This window comes from Penaeus chinensis, chromosome 18, assembly GCF_019202785.1.
Source record: "Penaeus chinensis breed Huanghai No. 1 chromosome 18, ASM1920278v2, whole genome shotgun sequence".
NCBI lineage: Eukaryota > Metazoa > Arthropoda > Malacostraca > Decapoda > Penaeidae > Penaeus > Penaeus chinensis.
The window spans coordinates 4478134-4493120 of NC_061836.1; the positions used below are offsets into that span (position 1 = coordinate 4478134).

Sequence of the window (14987 nt, forward strand, 5' to 3'; positions counted from 1 at the left end):
AATGTCAACAACCTATTAAACTTTATGGATCATGAAGTGAATTTTTATTCCCATTCTTTTGGCAAGCATATAATTTATCTATCGACGAGCATTTTGCAATATTTAGCAGTATTCTTTCGTAGTTGTAATATAAACAGTGGTATATGCATCAACATATCCATATCCAATGTTTATATAATTTTCATTATTGCACATTTGTAATAAACTCTTGTTAAACAATCAACAATTTTAATGTGTTAAATATAAAGTTTACGAGACTAAGTTTGGGAAAAATCCTTTCTTTCAGCGAATGATATCACTTCTAGTGCTATTGATTATAATTTCGGTGAAAGCAATAACAGTATCAAACTCTATTAATCCAATACAGTAAAAAAAAAAAAAAAAAAAAAAAAAAAATCACAAAAGTAAATATAAGCCTCTTTCACGCTAATACCATTGTTACTATCAGTGTTGTAACGATATTTTTGTCGTGCCATTAATGGTACCGAACAATACTACTATAAAGGCCACCGTTTGTTCACAAGCCAGCTAGCAATAACGGAAAGCGACATACTTTATATTCCTTACTGTTCTAATCATTATTTACGTTTTGAACATTATCATAATCACTATCGCCTTCAATCAACTCCTCATTCAGTGTTGAAGGTTCAGTATATATTCAAATAGCCCCCCCCCCCCCCCTCTTCTCTCTCTCTCTCTCTCTCTCTCTCTCACACACAAGTTTTGGTCAATGGATGCGTTATAGTTGGTACTTAAGCTCTTCACACATGACTAACCGGCAACTCTAACTGCATAGGACTCCTTGTTTTCTTTTCCCAATTAAGTTATAAAACTACAGTATATATAATGATAATGGCGACACCCACGACACCTATCTTCCTTTACAACTAATCTTTTCCTTTATACATCTTCCTACAACACGTGCGACCTTGACCTTTCATGACCCAAGCTAACATCGTCCACTGGAATCTGACATTAAAGAGGACGGAGCTGATGACGATATGTCGTGACCTCCACCAACTAAATTTTGACCTGTCTTCTGAGCTGAGGTTCAGGGTCAGCCTCTTGTACCCATTCCCTAGTAAAACACCAAGCTGGCCCCTTTTTTACCATCCCATAACAAGAACGAAAAAGGAGGAACTGATGTTAACAGACACACACACACACACACATATATATCTATATATGTTATATATATATAATATATATATCCTTATATATCTATATTTATATACATATATGTATATATATATGTGTGTATATGTACACACACACACACACACACACACACACACATATATATATATATATATATATATATATATATATACAGTACACACACACACACATGACCGAAAGAGCCATCCAACACCAGAAATTAAAAAAGAACAATAAAACATCTACCTTGTCTTCCTTTACTATCAAGCTTTTGATAAGGTCCGGCACATGGAATTGTCCAAAATCCTCACAAACATCCAAATAAATGACAAAGATAGGGAACTAGTTCAGTCTACCAAGATCATCTTGCAGCAGTCCGCTTATCCAATGGAACAACTAACTAGTTCCCTATCAAGCGAGGTGTCTGAGAAGGTTGTGTGATGTCAGCCGACCTCTACAATTTATACTTTGAAGTTATCATGCGGAAGATTGAAGATCGCCAGGAGGGAATCATTACCAATGGTTGTAAGGTCAACAACCTTCGTTATGCAGGTGATACAGTTCTTATGGCAACATCTGTAAATGACCTCTACAAACTTTTTGATGCTGCAGTGGAAGCCAGGGAACACCTTGACCTTCATGTCAACAACAACAAAACAAAATGCATTGTTGTTTCAAAGTCCGAGATCCCACCAAGTTTTCCACTGAAATAATGAAAATAGAAAACCTATAGGTCTCCTCCTTCAAGTTATTTATCTCTTGTCACCTCAGATGCTCGTGGCAGGAAGGACGTCAGACGCAGAAACAGACTAGCAAAAGATGCATTCTCCAAACTCCGGAACACCCTTAAATACCGCAAGCTATGTATGCAAATAAAAACCAGATTCGTTAAAACCTTTACCTGGCCGACTCGCCTATATGGTTGCGAGTCCTGGACACAGACGACTGAAACTCAGAGGCCGCAGAAAAGTGGTTCTACCGCAGGATGTTACGCAGCCCTTACACCGACCGAGTGTCCAACGAGGTCCCCAAAAGAGTCAGACAGGGACGCGAGCTTATTGAAAGGATTTGAGTACGATAACTCAAATTCCTCAGACATGTAATCCGCAAAGGAACATTATAAAAACCTTAGCCTGAGCGGTAAAACTGAAGGCAAACAAGCTCGAGGTAGGCCGGGATAACATTTTTCGACAATTTCAATATACAAACACTTCAATGCCTCTGGGACAACACCCGACAACGTGAAACATGATACCAAGTAGTTAGTCGGTGATGGCACAGAAATGAGGAAAGAATATGAATATGTATATATATACATATATATACACATATACATATATATATATATATATACATATATACATATGTACACACACGCACACGCACACGCACACGTACACACATATATACATATTTGTTATACATGTGTGTGTAGATTTTAGTATCATATAATAATATCAAATTATAATTTTCACTATAATTATGATGACGATAATGATATTAGTAATTATCCTCATAAACAAAAAATGCAACCAAAGCTTTCTTTTTACATAAATAACAAAGATAGTACTAGAGCAAGAAAAAACAAAAACAACACTACAACTAACAATGATAACACTTTATTAGACGCAAGGAAGAAATGCTTTGGGTATCTGCAGCAAATACGTAGTGAGTGTATACCAGATTTAACCTTTATCCGAGTCTCTTACTCACTGAGATTTATTACGACTTTGCAAGTGTGATATCGTGTGAAGCTCCTGCAGATATACACCCAATTCTCGACGATGACTTGCAGGAACACAGGGCATTGTTAGATGATTATGCAGATTAAGTTGTGTAAGTAAAAGTAATCAAAATGAATTCCTTTTCTGGCGGTTTATTTGTTTTTGTCTCTCAATTCTTCTGCTATTCTCTGTCTACCTGTTTATCGGTAGTTCTTTATGTTTGTTTCTATCTCAATCTCTGTCTTTCTTTCTTTCTCTGCCGCCCTACTTCTCCCTCTCTCACTCATATTCATGTGTTTTCTTGTTCTCCCCTTCTTTGTTTCACTTGCAATTTGTTCGACATGAATCCCACACATATCTGTCCATTTGTACAATACAGTAACAGCTGATTACCTTGCATAGCTTCCCTCCCTGACAAGGAGTTCGGAACCTCAGCCAGTGGCCAGGGTTCGTAGATGAATAAAAATGGTTAGTGTGCTCATTGATACATACATACATACATAGACAGATAGATAGATAAGATAGACAGACAGACAGACAGACAGACAGACAGACAGACAGACAGATAGACAGATAGACAGATAGACAGACAGACAGACAGACAGGCAGGCAGACAGACAGGCAGGCAGGCAAACAGGCAGACAAGTAGATTAAAAAAATATATAGATAAACAGACAGATAGACAAAAAGGCAGGCAGGCAAGCAGGCAAGCAGACAGATAGATTGCCAGATAGATAGATAGATAGATAGATAAGTAGACATAGATAGATGCATAAAATGAGAGATATATGGTAGTAGTGGTATTGTTGCTGTCGTTATTGGTATCGGTATTTCTATTGTTAGTTATTGTTATTATAATTACTATTGTAGTTGTAAATGGCGACCGAGGGCGTTTAAAAAGGATAACTAATGGCAAGGATGAGGAAAAAAATACAATGATAATGATAAAACAGATAACTGATGATCAGTATTCTCTTTATTATTACCAGTAGTAGTTATAGTAGTACCAGAACATTGCCAACAGAGACAGCACCAACAGTAATACCAATAGTAGTGGTGATGATAATAGCAATAACGCTATTACTGTAATAACAAGAAAAACAATGATAATGACAAAAATAAAGATAATAATAAGAATTATAACACAAACTTATAAATAAAAGAAAACATTCCTCCATGTCTTCTCGTATCAGCTGACCCATTTCACTGTACAACTGCAGCCCCATTTATAAAACAGAGGAAAAGCCAACAATGGAACAGCTAAATGTAAAGTGAGAGGTAGGCATGATGGTGATAGTTTGCTGGTTACCAGACACGACATCACATTGAGTTATTATGATTTCGTTAAGAGTTCACTAGTGAATGAAGTACAGAGGTGTGAAATAGTAAACCGTTGGATACAGTTCAGGTTTTTGTTGTTACAGAAGTTTTTAAACTGAAAGGGAAATTTCACCCGGAAAAAATAAACAGGCATGGTACCATTCAGATGTTATCTGTATACTTTGGATCTATCACGGAGAGACATTGCAATAACAACCAAACAAGGCACACAATCGATAAAAAAATATATTTTACTCCTCTAAAGATAAATCACAAAATCACTAGGAAAAAAAAAAAAAAAAAAAAACAATGTGCTTACGATAATAACTTTGATCGAATGTTCCACCAACTACTGTTCGGAAATGATGAATAGTTTGCCTCTTTCTGGTGGTGATTTGCGCGTGAACGACGACTATTGGAGGAGTGGTAGCCCCTTTACCCGCCGGAAGACGATAACATAACCCTGGCTAGGACATCTGCACTCCATCGCCACACTTCGCTCCGTCAGCAAACCGTTCGGGACAAGAAAAACTTCACCGTATGTTTTTCTTTGATATCCATGATTTTCGCGTTTTCTGCACTTTATCTAGGTTTCTTTAAGTTGCATTTTACTTTTACTTGTACCTTACTCTCACTTATATTTTTACTTAGGGATAGTTTTTAAACGTGAACTTATGGAGGTTTTGAAATGTATATTATTTTTTCAGATGGCTAATATGATCGTGGCGATCGTCCTTGCGTTGGGTCTGGTATGTAGTATTTTTAAATATTGCTGAAAATTAAACTTGCACTTCATCTGCATACTAAGACTACAGGTGGATGCGTAGTAATGAAACTCTTAATCGCCAGGTGCTGGGTGCCTCTGCACAGTACGAAAGCCACGCCAGAATCCCGGAACCGAGGATTAATCGTGCCGTGACGGAGACTGTGACGAGGACGGTAAGAAAGGGATTCGGGGATCAAGGGATTCGTATTGTTTTATATAACAGACACTAACGGCTCCCTTCCCGCAGAACACGGTGACGCACACGTTCCGCGTGACGACGACAAGCGACATCTGGGTGACGGAGAGCACCTTCGTGGAGCTCCCCGTGACGGTGTACACGACGGAGCGCGACTACGTGCCCGAGGTGCCCAGGACGGTGACCTCGGTGCTCAGGGTCACCACCACACCGGTAAGCGCGTAATTTGCATGTTGCTTGTTTTGGGTTAGTGGTGTCTAATATTACCAGCTTGGGTCCCGGGACTTTGTTAATTAATCGACAAATGGAAGATTGATAAATCTCGTTCCAGGTCTTCGTAAAAACCGCCGAGGATTTCGTGAATCCCTCCCGAACCTTCGTTTCCGTCTACACAAGCTTTGTTACCGTCACAGAGACTGTTCAATTCTGGCAGAGCATCTATCACATCTCTACTGATTTCCAGGTATTTTTTTTTTTTTTTCTTTTAATCGCACATCCGCTAATGACTTCAGGGGCGACTTGATACCATTGCAAATAATGGAAAACACCACCCTACACCCTACACCCTACACCCTACACCCTACACCCTACACCCTACACCCTACACCCTACACCCTACACCCTACACCCTACACCCTACACCCTACACCCTACACCCTACACCCTACACCCTACACCCTACACCCTACACCCTACTGGTTATACCACGTTATCCCAGAGTGGTTTTAATATATATCTTTATTCCAGATTACCACAATACCAGTTTGGACTACCCAAGAACTTCTCCAGCAGTTGGTCACCACCACGACCCATTACGTCACTAGCTTCGTTACTTCTACGCAAGCATACTACGGCCATTAAAATAAACCATGGTGGATAATTTTCGTTAAAATGGATTTTAATTGGCCTTGTAGCATTATATATATATTTTTTTTTTTCCAAAAGCACGAATAAAATGGCTTGTCAGTGCCGAAATGCAGCTTGTGTTGCAAGCTACTTTAGACCTGACGAACACTTGTCAGGAAAAAGCTTTAAGTGGCAGAGATTGTCAAGTTTCTCTCGATCGACATCTCCATTGCATGTGACCTCTAATGGCGACTACTTGCCCAACACTGTGCAATTTAAAGTTTACATAGTGTGAAAGTGAATCCGTCGGTAATGATGAGGATCACCATTCCCTCTTCCCCATTATCTTGGCACTCCCATCTGAATGCTCACGACATTCCCTTATGGCACAACGTCTCTCCGCATCCCTTGCCTCCTGAAATTCTTCCTGAGACTTCACCATCTTCCCCTGTTCTCTTCTCATTCTCTAGATAATTCTACTCTTCCAACTGTCATTTCTAGCCGTATTAATTGTTTATATAATAGCTTTGTTTTCCTTCAGTGTTACTCCTTCCTTTCTGACCCCCCCCCCCCCCCCCCCCAAGGTAATCTCCAACTGATCTAAGCGCCTTGTGCCCTTAACACCTTTTTACGAATCCCCTGCCGGACTCCATTTACTTTCCCACTTTACCCATTTTGCACTCCCATACTATCCTGCAGCATTCTACAATCTTTTACATTTAACCTTTTTTTTTTTTTTTTTTTTTTTTTTTTTTATCCTAATCGTTCGTTCTTTCTTACCCCTTTTCGCTACGATACTCTATCATTATGCTATGACCTTGGATGTCTAGCACCGGAAATCCCACAAACTTCCTTATGTGGGGGGGGGGGGGGGGGAGGGGAATATATCAATCCTTACCTTGGCTTCGTCTCCTAAGCCCCATCCTATCATTGTATATTGAATAATCCGCTTATGACCCTAGACGTTTATACAATTTTCAATAAATTGCATCTTGCTGTAGGCGAAAAGGAATCTTCATACTCAACATCCGAAGCATTTAACCAGTACTTGCATTCACTCCCAACAACTTCGTACCAACGTCAACCTCCGAAATCTGCAAACCGGTAAGATGTTGCTTATCATTTGAGGACATGTAAATAAACTGCCCAACAACCCTGTTCCCTCAACGCAACTTGCCCCAGCATTGACATTCGAACTCTACACTTGACGTGAACCTACCACTCCCCCTTTCCGAACGATCAGTTTGATAGTCGCTCGAGTTTTGTTTTATTTTCGCCTTCTGACATTTTGGACTTTTCTCTCTCTCCCGAGACTATTCATTGTTGCTAGATTTTTTTAGTCTTTGCCTTCATCAGGAAACTTATTTCCACATAAGAGCAATACTAGTTCTAATAACTTGTTTGTTGTGGCGTTTGTAATTTAGCATTTTTTGAGGTGAGTAAGCATCTCTATCTCTGTGCGCGATTGTCATGACACCGGCTGAACACGGAAGCCGGTGTCATGACAATCGCTTTACGCCCGGGCACATTTGCTGCTCTCGACATAGCGTGTGATTTTAGCATTTAATTGGTCGTAAGTCCTTTTTAAAGCCTCGTTCTCTTCATATTCTCAGTTATTTAACCACTCGATCTTTTAGTTTTTGAAACGCACTTGATCTATATCTGAAGTGTCCTCCTCTCGTACTACTTGTATATCCAATTCCCCCCCCCCCCCCCCCCCCCCAAGAATAACGTATAAACGCTATCAAAAGAAACTGAGAAAACCTGAGTAAGCTCCAAGGAATTTGACTTTCAAGGCACGTCGAGAAAGATGCGAGAAAAGCGAGCAGAATGAGAAGTGCTAACGAAATTGCAAAGATTCGGAGAGAAAGAAGGGGGGGTGACGAGGTAACCGCATGATTTGTTAAGTTTGATTATGGTTTGAGCTATGATTGGGGCAGGTTATGATTACTTAAGGGAGATAGACGGAGGGAGAGTGTATACGGTAAAGGGTGGGAAGGGGGGGCGGGTGTATGGAAGGAGAGGTAAAAGGGAATGAAGGGGGCTAGGGAAAAGGGGGGGGGGAGGGAAGGTGGGCAGAAGGGGTCAAGGACAAGGAGGAAGGGAAAGAGGGAAAACGACAAAGATGGAAGGGACAGGGGGTAGCTGAAAGAAAGGTAAAAGGAGTACAAGACTGGAAGGAGAGAAGAAAAGGGAAAGAGGGACAGCAAAGTAGAGAGGAAAGGGGAAATGAGCAGTGATGGAACGAGGAAAGGGATGGCAAGACGAGATAGGAAACCGGAAATGGGGAACGGTGAGAGGGAGAAAGGGAAAGGGAAAGAAAGGTAGAGAAAGAAGAGAAAGGTGAACTGAATGGATAGAGAAGAGCAAAAGGGGGGACAGGAAGTTAGGAAGGGAATGAGAGAGCGGAAGAGGTGCACAAGACTAGAGGAAATGAAAGATATAATCAGTGATACACCTGAACCACGAAAGGGTGAACAAACTCATTAACCTTTCCTTCGGTGCCGAAACGGAGGCGACAGTGTGTGTGGAAACAATTACGAATCCAATAAGAAAGTGCAAGAAAGAGAGGGCGGGCGAGCGAGCGAGTGCGAGGAGACGCTCAGAATGCATGGCTTGAGCCCCAGCGAGATGGAAGTGTCGGCGCTCGGACAGCAAAGGTAGTAATTGGAAATCAGGTTAGAAAGCGAGGGCAAAGAGCAGGGCGAGAAAGCTGGGGGAATGCAAGAGAATGAGAGGACGTAAAGAAGACAAGTAAAAGAAGTGGATAGACGAGGAAGAAGGCATACAAGATAAGCAAGGAGGAAAAGGGTATGCAAAGAATGAGGACTTAAAGTAAGGAAATGGAACAGGAGAAAGGGAGTGAAAGGAGGGGGGAGGGGGGGTTGCAAGATAGTGAGGCCGTAAAGAGGAGGAAACATACAAGACGAACAAGAAAGTGGGATACAAATTTGGGAAATGGAAGAGGGGAAACAAGAGAAAAAAAAAGGATGGCGGCGACTGAAAGCATAGGATGGAATGTAAAGGAGGAGATAAAAAAGAGGCATAGACGAGCAAGGAAAGAGCAGAATGGAAGGAGGAGCGGAAATAGAAAGAGGAAGAATAAAAGAAAATTGACAATGGGGAAAGAGGCGACAGGGAAAGAAAGGAGAAACGGAGTCCAAATGGGGAGAGAAAGAGAAAGGAGAAAGAAGGGGGCAAGGAGGGAAACAAGAAAAAGAAAATAATAAAGCTAGACACATGCAAAATTGAAATACGAAAAATAAATCCAGTGAATAGCTGTCAGGGAAGTATCAAAAGTGATATCCTTGCATGCAGGGAATTACATCATGCTTTCTCACTCATTTGCTTAATTTCGTTTATTTATTCGTCTGTTAACTAATTTTACAAATGAAATCAATGTAGCAGTGATAACAAGACAACCGTGATATGAGTTATTATTACAGAAATTCCTTCTGGTATTTTGGTTTGTTTGTTGGTTTATAATTCTTGTGTCTGATCCTACAAGGGACATGGAGACGTTTTATATTCTGAGAAAATCATCATAAACCAGTCGCTGTCAGCTTTTGACAAAGGAAAACCCATTTTGCCTTCACGCGTAACCACACTTTAAGTAATTTCTATCTACGTAGAATAATACAAATAAACGTACTTTGCCAAATCTAAAAAAGTATATGCAATTATGTGTTATTACATTTCCACTGGTAAGCAACCATAAGTGATTCAGATAACCATTCATTGTTTCTTGTAAATATCATATATATAAATGTACATACAATTATCCTGTTTCGGAACTGTCATATGAGGTCGCTTCTTATATATTGCTGCCGAAAGTCTTACAAAACACCAGTCCTTAAGCATATGAAAGGGTTACGAACAATTACATATTCGTCATTACTAAGATATTTCCACAATGCATTTTAACAAATGCAACTACAAAAATACACACACATACTAGTATACATATATATAATGATAGATAGAGATATAAATATATGAATATATATATATGTATATATACATACATCCATTCAAAGAGAGAGAGAGACGGTGAAATAAACACACACGCATATATACACACATGTGTGTGTGTGCGTTTGCGCGTGTGCGCACATTTACATAAATCAATTCAGACAGACAGACAGACAGACAAATATACACAAACACACACACACGATAAGGGAGGTCCATGAATTATATATTTATCTCCAGTATTCTAGGATAAATCCTAAATCTTGAGAATTGATTTTATGTCTGTGGGTGATTTCAGGTCCTCGTAAAATCTGCTTTCATCCTCTCCGTCTGCTCCTTCGTAAAGATCTAAGTCACCTCCATAAAGAATGTCATACTGTTGATGGGTTAAAAAATAATAATAATCAGTTACAACACCATTGATATCGTTTGGCATTTCAAATGGTCAATGCACGTGTTACGGTCGTGTTCATAGACGAGTTAGATGATGGCAAGACGACCTTGCACGACCTTGCTCGTCGTTTCACTGCACGTATTTTTAAACACTGAGAAGGGGGGGGGGAGTTTTAAATTTTTTTTTTTTTTTTTTTTTATCCCCGTGATTTACTTTCTTTGGTTTCAGGAAGCCATTAACGTTAACGCTAATGATAAATGTGAATGGCAAGAGTAAAAGAAAAATATAAGAATATAAAATTATTAATCCTTTGTCATCTGATATTTAGAAGACAAGTCGGGAAAATACGGCCATGTCAATGTTGTAAAATATAATACATCACATTAGTTCTGAAACTAATTTTCAAATCATTTATTGAGAACAGCCAAGTTATTAAGAAAAACTATTAACCTCCAGAAAGTTTAGTCACATGGGCACTCCTTGTGATATTTTCCCACCAATTAGGTACCTTCTAGTAACCAACGAGTCATAAAACTAATCGTTTGACTTAAATTTTTTCATTCTGTCTATGTATATTTCAGTTGCATTAGTTGGAGGTTCTTGGCGAAAGGTGTTTGCTTGTTTGTGAATCCGGATCTTAGTCTAGCACGATATAATAACCAATGTTTAGTGCCAATTTCTTAGCCACGTCAACATCTAAGGCCATTACCGGCGTATTAAAAATATTGCGATATTTCCTCTGTGGTTTTACCATTCACTCTTATTCCCCCGTTTTTTCTCTCTCTCATTGGCTCTCTCTCTCTCTCTCTCTCTCTCTGTCTCTATTATTGCCTTCTCTATATAGTTTCTATTATCCTATCGTTTTTATCATCTTTCCGTCGACTTCCATTCCGTTTTCCTCTGTTGATTTCTTCCCCTATCTTTTGCTCTCACCCTCCCAACTCCTTGGAAGGAGAATCACATAGCAAATAAAAAAGGAAGATATAAACCATTGTGAATTAAAAGAACCATTTCTTCTTTTTAAGCCTTCTCCAATACAGTTTTCTTTAACTTCTGATTTGGACATTATCGATGGACAACTGAAAATTTGATTGATTTACTTATTGCAAATTTTCTGCCGCGTCAACATCTAAAGCCATTAGTGGCGTATCTAAAACATAGCGAGAAGGTGGGGCTCGAGAGCGAAACTCCCTTGTAAAAAAAAAGTTTTTGGGTTCACAAGGCGATGTTTGTGGCTTTCCAGAAGGGTTAAAATGGTCAAAACAAACAGGTGCCAGAGGTCTTATTGCATTATGGTAAAGTATTATGGTGAAAAGGACAAAACGGAGTTAACGATTAGGATAAGTAGACAGAAGGAGAGATGAAGAAAAGGAAAAGGAAAGGAGAAAAGACCATGCAATATTTGTTGAGGCCTCAGTCTCCGTCTAAGCCCCACAACAACAATGAACAAGGGAATAATGGGGAGGGGGCGCCTGTTTAAGATGACGTCACAGGCATGAAAACCCCGGGGGAAAATGCTCGTTGGCCGAGTAGTATACACACTTGTGACGTCACTTGTACTCATGTGGTCAAGCCTTGAGCTTTCCAGTTCATTTATACTGGATCACTACAGCATTATGTAATTTCATCCATTTACTATATAGCGAAAACTCCTATTAGTATGCTTATCAATTTCTTAACTTGAAGAATCTCAGTTCGATATTTCTTTAAACATTTAAAATTGAAGCAATAGCCTATTTTTATGGGAAATTTGCACTATTCTTTACCGAATACTGGGCTTTTAGAATACGACATGCAACGTGTTGATGACATATACAGTACGTGGCACTCTAGTCCTGTGAATATCGGAAAATAAAACCATGAAGGAAAAAATATATATATTCCTTAGAACTTTATTCAATAAATATATCTTCCTCCTACGAAAACGGTGTTGTAGACTGTACGGTAATCGGTCACCGTATTTTTGGATGTCCTGACAACAGTTCTCACCAATTCCGCAGAGAAGGCAAGTCTGGAAAGAAAACAAAATAAGAAAAATATAGGACAAAAAGCCTAAAACATTGCCTCATCTCAAAAAAAAAGTTAATCAGTCTCAGGTCTGGTAGCCATGTTTGACAAAAATCGAGCTCATGTATTTACGTCTGTCTGGCTGTCCTGGTGTAGGTCGACTGCATGACGTGGTAGCAGGTGTGCGTGATGGTGTAGTATTCAACCAAGACGTCGGTCACGATTCCGTAGTCCGACACTGTATCAACGACGGTTAGGGTCAAGGGTTTTTCCACCAGCCTAGTCTGGATGGCCACGTCGTCATCGACGGGAGTTTGCACAGCCTGATAAAGTAGTAAAAAGGAAGAAATGGGAAAAAAATAAAATCTGGTATTTAGGAAAAAGTCGATGGTTAAGAGATCGCACAACTGCATGTTCAACACTCGTCCCCACGGCAGAGTAATATACTTACGACTCGTCTGGGCAGTGTGGATGTCCAGAGAGCGTAGTCGGTGATGGTAACGGGAACGACGTTGTAGGCCTGATCCGTGTGAACGACGGAACGATCGATAGTGATGGTTTCAGTGACCGTGATCGTGGCCTCCCTCGGATCGGAGGCAGCGTTCAGGTTTCCTAATGGTACGACAGCCGGGGAAGGAGGGTAGCCAAATACCTGAGAAGGTTGATTGTTAGCCTTTATTTATAGATGAAGCTATTATAGTTATCTTACTTCAAGGGGACGAAACAGTAATTGTATCAATACCTTTGGGGTCCATGTACCGAGGGAGAACACCAGGAAAAATAAAGCTCCTGCTTGCATCTAGAAATTAGAAGATATTGAGAAAACCAGGATGGAGACAAATAAGACGGTAAAACATAAAATTTCCATTCTAACGACATATCACAGAACTCAGCGAAACAAAATCTCCCTTATCATAGGTCCACTTCGACCAATGCTGCATAGAGTTCCAAAACTACTACGTAAGTGCTTACCTTGGACTAATTCAGTCAATCCTCTCCCAACATAAACAGGCCACGCACAGGCTACGGCGTTTCTGGATGCTAACCACGACAGTTTGAGGACAGCGTGCGGCGGTCAAGTCTTGAGAATCCTGTTAACTATCTTGAAATATGTCGTTACAAGGAAGTTGACTATGTAAAGGACCAATAAAGGTTATTCGAGATAGTTTAACATAATGATATCCTCTGCTCTTCATACCGGTTGTCTATTTCCCTAATAATATTAATGTTATGATAGTGATACGCAGTTTAATGAATACTTGCTTTAAATCATCTTCCATCGTCTTCCTCCTTCCCCCCCCCCCCCCCTCTCTCTCTATATATCTCTCTCTCTCTCTCTCTCTCTCTCTCTCTCTCTCTCTCTCTCTCTCTCTCTCTCTCTCTCTCTCTCTCTCTCTCTCTGTGTGTGTGTGTGTGTGTGTGTGTGTGTGTGTATGAGAGAGAGAGAGAGAGAGAGAGAGAGAGAGAGAGAGAGAGAGAGAGAGAGAGAGAGAGAGAGAGAGAGAGAGATGGAGATGATATTGCACTCTGAAAAGTAAAGGTTTAAACATTATATATGATAACTTTGAGCTAGATAATCATTTTATTCAATTAGCCAAAGGTAATAGGGAAAAGATAGTTCCAATGGGGCGAAGGAATGCAAAAATGAATGTATGATTCAAATGTAAATATAAGGAAGGTCTTACGTAACTCTACGCAGCCATGACATGATTCTTCCTAAAATACATCAAAAGAAAAGGAGGTATGTGAAAAGTATGTGAAATTGGCAGCTAAAAGGGTTTATTTTTTAACATTAAGAAGGCAAAGTATTTATATATTCTGGACAAAGTTTTAATTGCAGATACAAGACAAGTAGGCATTCAGCAGAAAAGTTACAGTAGGCTTTAGAACATATTTCCTAAAGGTGCATTTGGTAACATATATCATGGGAAAATATTACTGGCAGAAATAGGCACATGCTCCTTGTTTGTTTTACCTTCTTCCTCTTCTGTTTCCTTATTTTGCGTTATCATTCTTGTACCTTCTCTCACTTCCTAGTCTTTCTTAAATTCTCCTTCGTCCTTCCACTTCCTATGTGTCCTTGCTTTGCTTCCTGGCTGTTCGGCATTCTCCCTTCTCCCTCTTCCTTCCTATTCTTCCATTTCCCTACTTTGCTCTCATCTCTCTTGCATCCCCTTCCTTTTCCGACTTTCTCTCTATTCTCCTCTTTCAATCTCCTGCTTTGCGTCCTCGTCTCTTTTCCTTCCTTCTCTTCCACTTCCTTACTTTGCTTCCACCTCTCTTAAATTCCCTTCTTTCCCTTCTTTCCTTCATCTCTCCCCTTCCGTTCTCCTGCTTTGCGTCCTCGCATTCTTTAGCATTCCCCAACTTTCTCGTTCTTCTTCTTCGCTTTCTAACTTGCCTTCCAATTACTACCTTTGCTGTCCGAGCGCCGACACTTCCATCTCGCCGGGGCTCAAGCCATGCATTCTGAGCGTCGTCTCTCGCTCACCCCCTCGTGTTTTATTGAAAATAATAAAAGGGAATTATTTACTCGGTTCAATACCCTTGATTTTACACATGTTGACATATGTTGAGTTATGCGCTTAGTGTTTTTTTTTTTTT

At 39.9% G+C, this 14987-nt stretch overlaps 2 protein-coding genes across 2 annotated transcripts; one reads left to right on the forward strand and one right to left on the reverse strand.

Annotated features, from left to right (window-relative positions):
• Positions 1-4624: 4624 nt before the first annotated feature.
• On the forward strand, positions 4625-6056 carry LOC125034721. Its single transcript, XM_047626643.1, has 6 exons — positions 4625-4740; positions 4910-4951; positions 5052-5141; positions 5216-5377; positions 5496-5627; positions 5912-6056. Exons 2-6 carry the CDS (start codon positions 4910-4912, stop codon positions 6023-6025), a joined length of 540 nt encoding a protein of 179 aa, XP_047482599.1. The 5' UTR covers positions 4625-4740; the 3' UTR covers positions 6026-6056.
• A 6185-nt stretch (positions 6057-12241) lies between these two features.
• Positions 12242-13459, reverse strand: LOC125034720. Its single transcript, XM_047626641.1, has 5 exons — positions 13356-13459; positions 13126-13182; positions 12835-13035; positions 12516-12706; positions 12242-12387 (listed from the first exon to the last, which is right to left on the reverse strand). Exons 2-5 carry the CDS (start codon positions 13180-13182, stop codon positions 12273-12275), a joined length of 564 nt encoding a protein of 187 aa, XP_047482597.1. The 5' UTR covers positions 13356-13459; the 3' UTR covers positions 12242-12272.
• Between the last annotated feature and the right edge of the window lie 1528 nt (positions 13460-14987).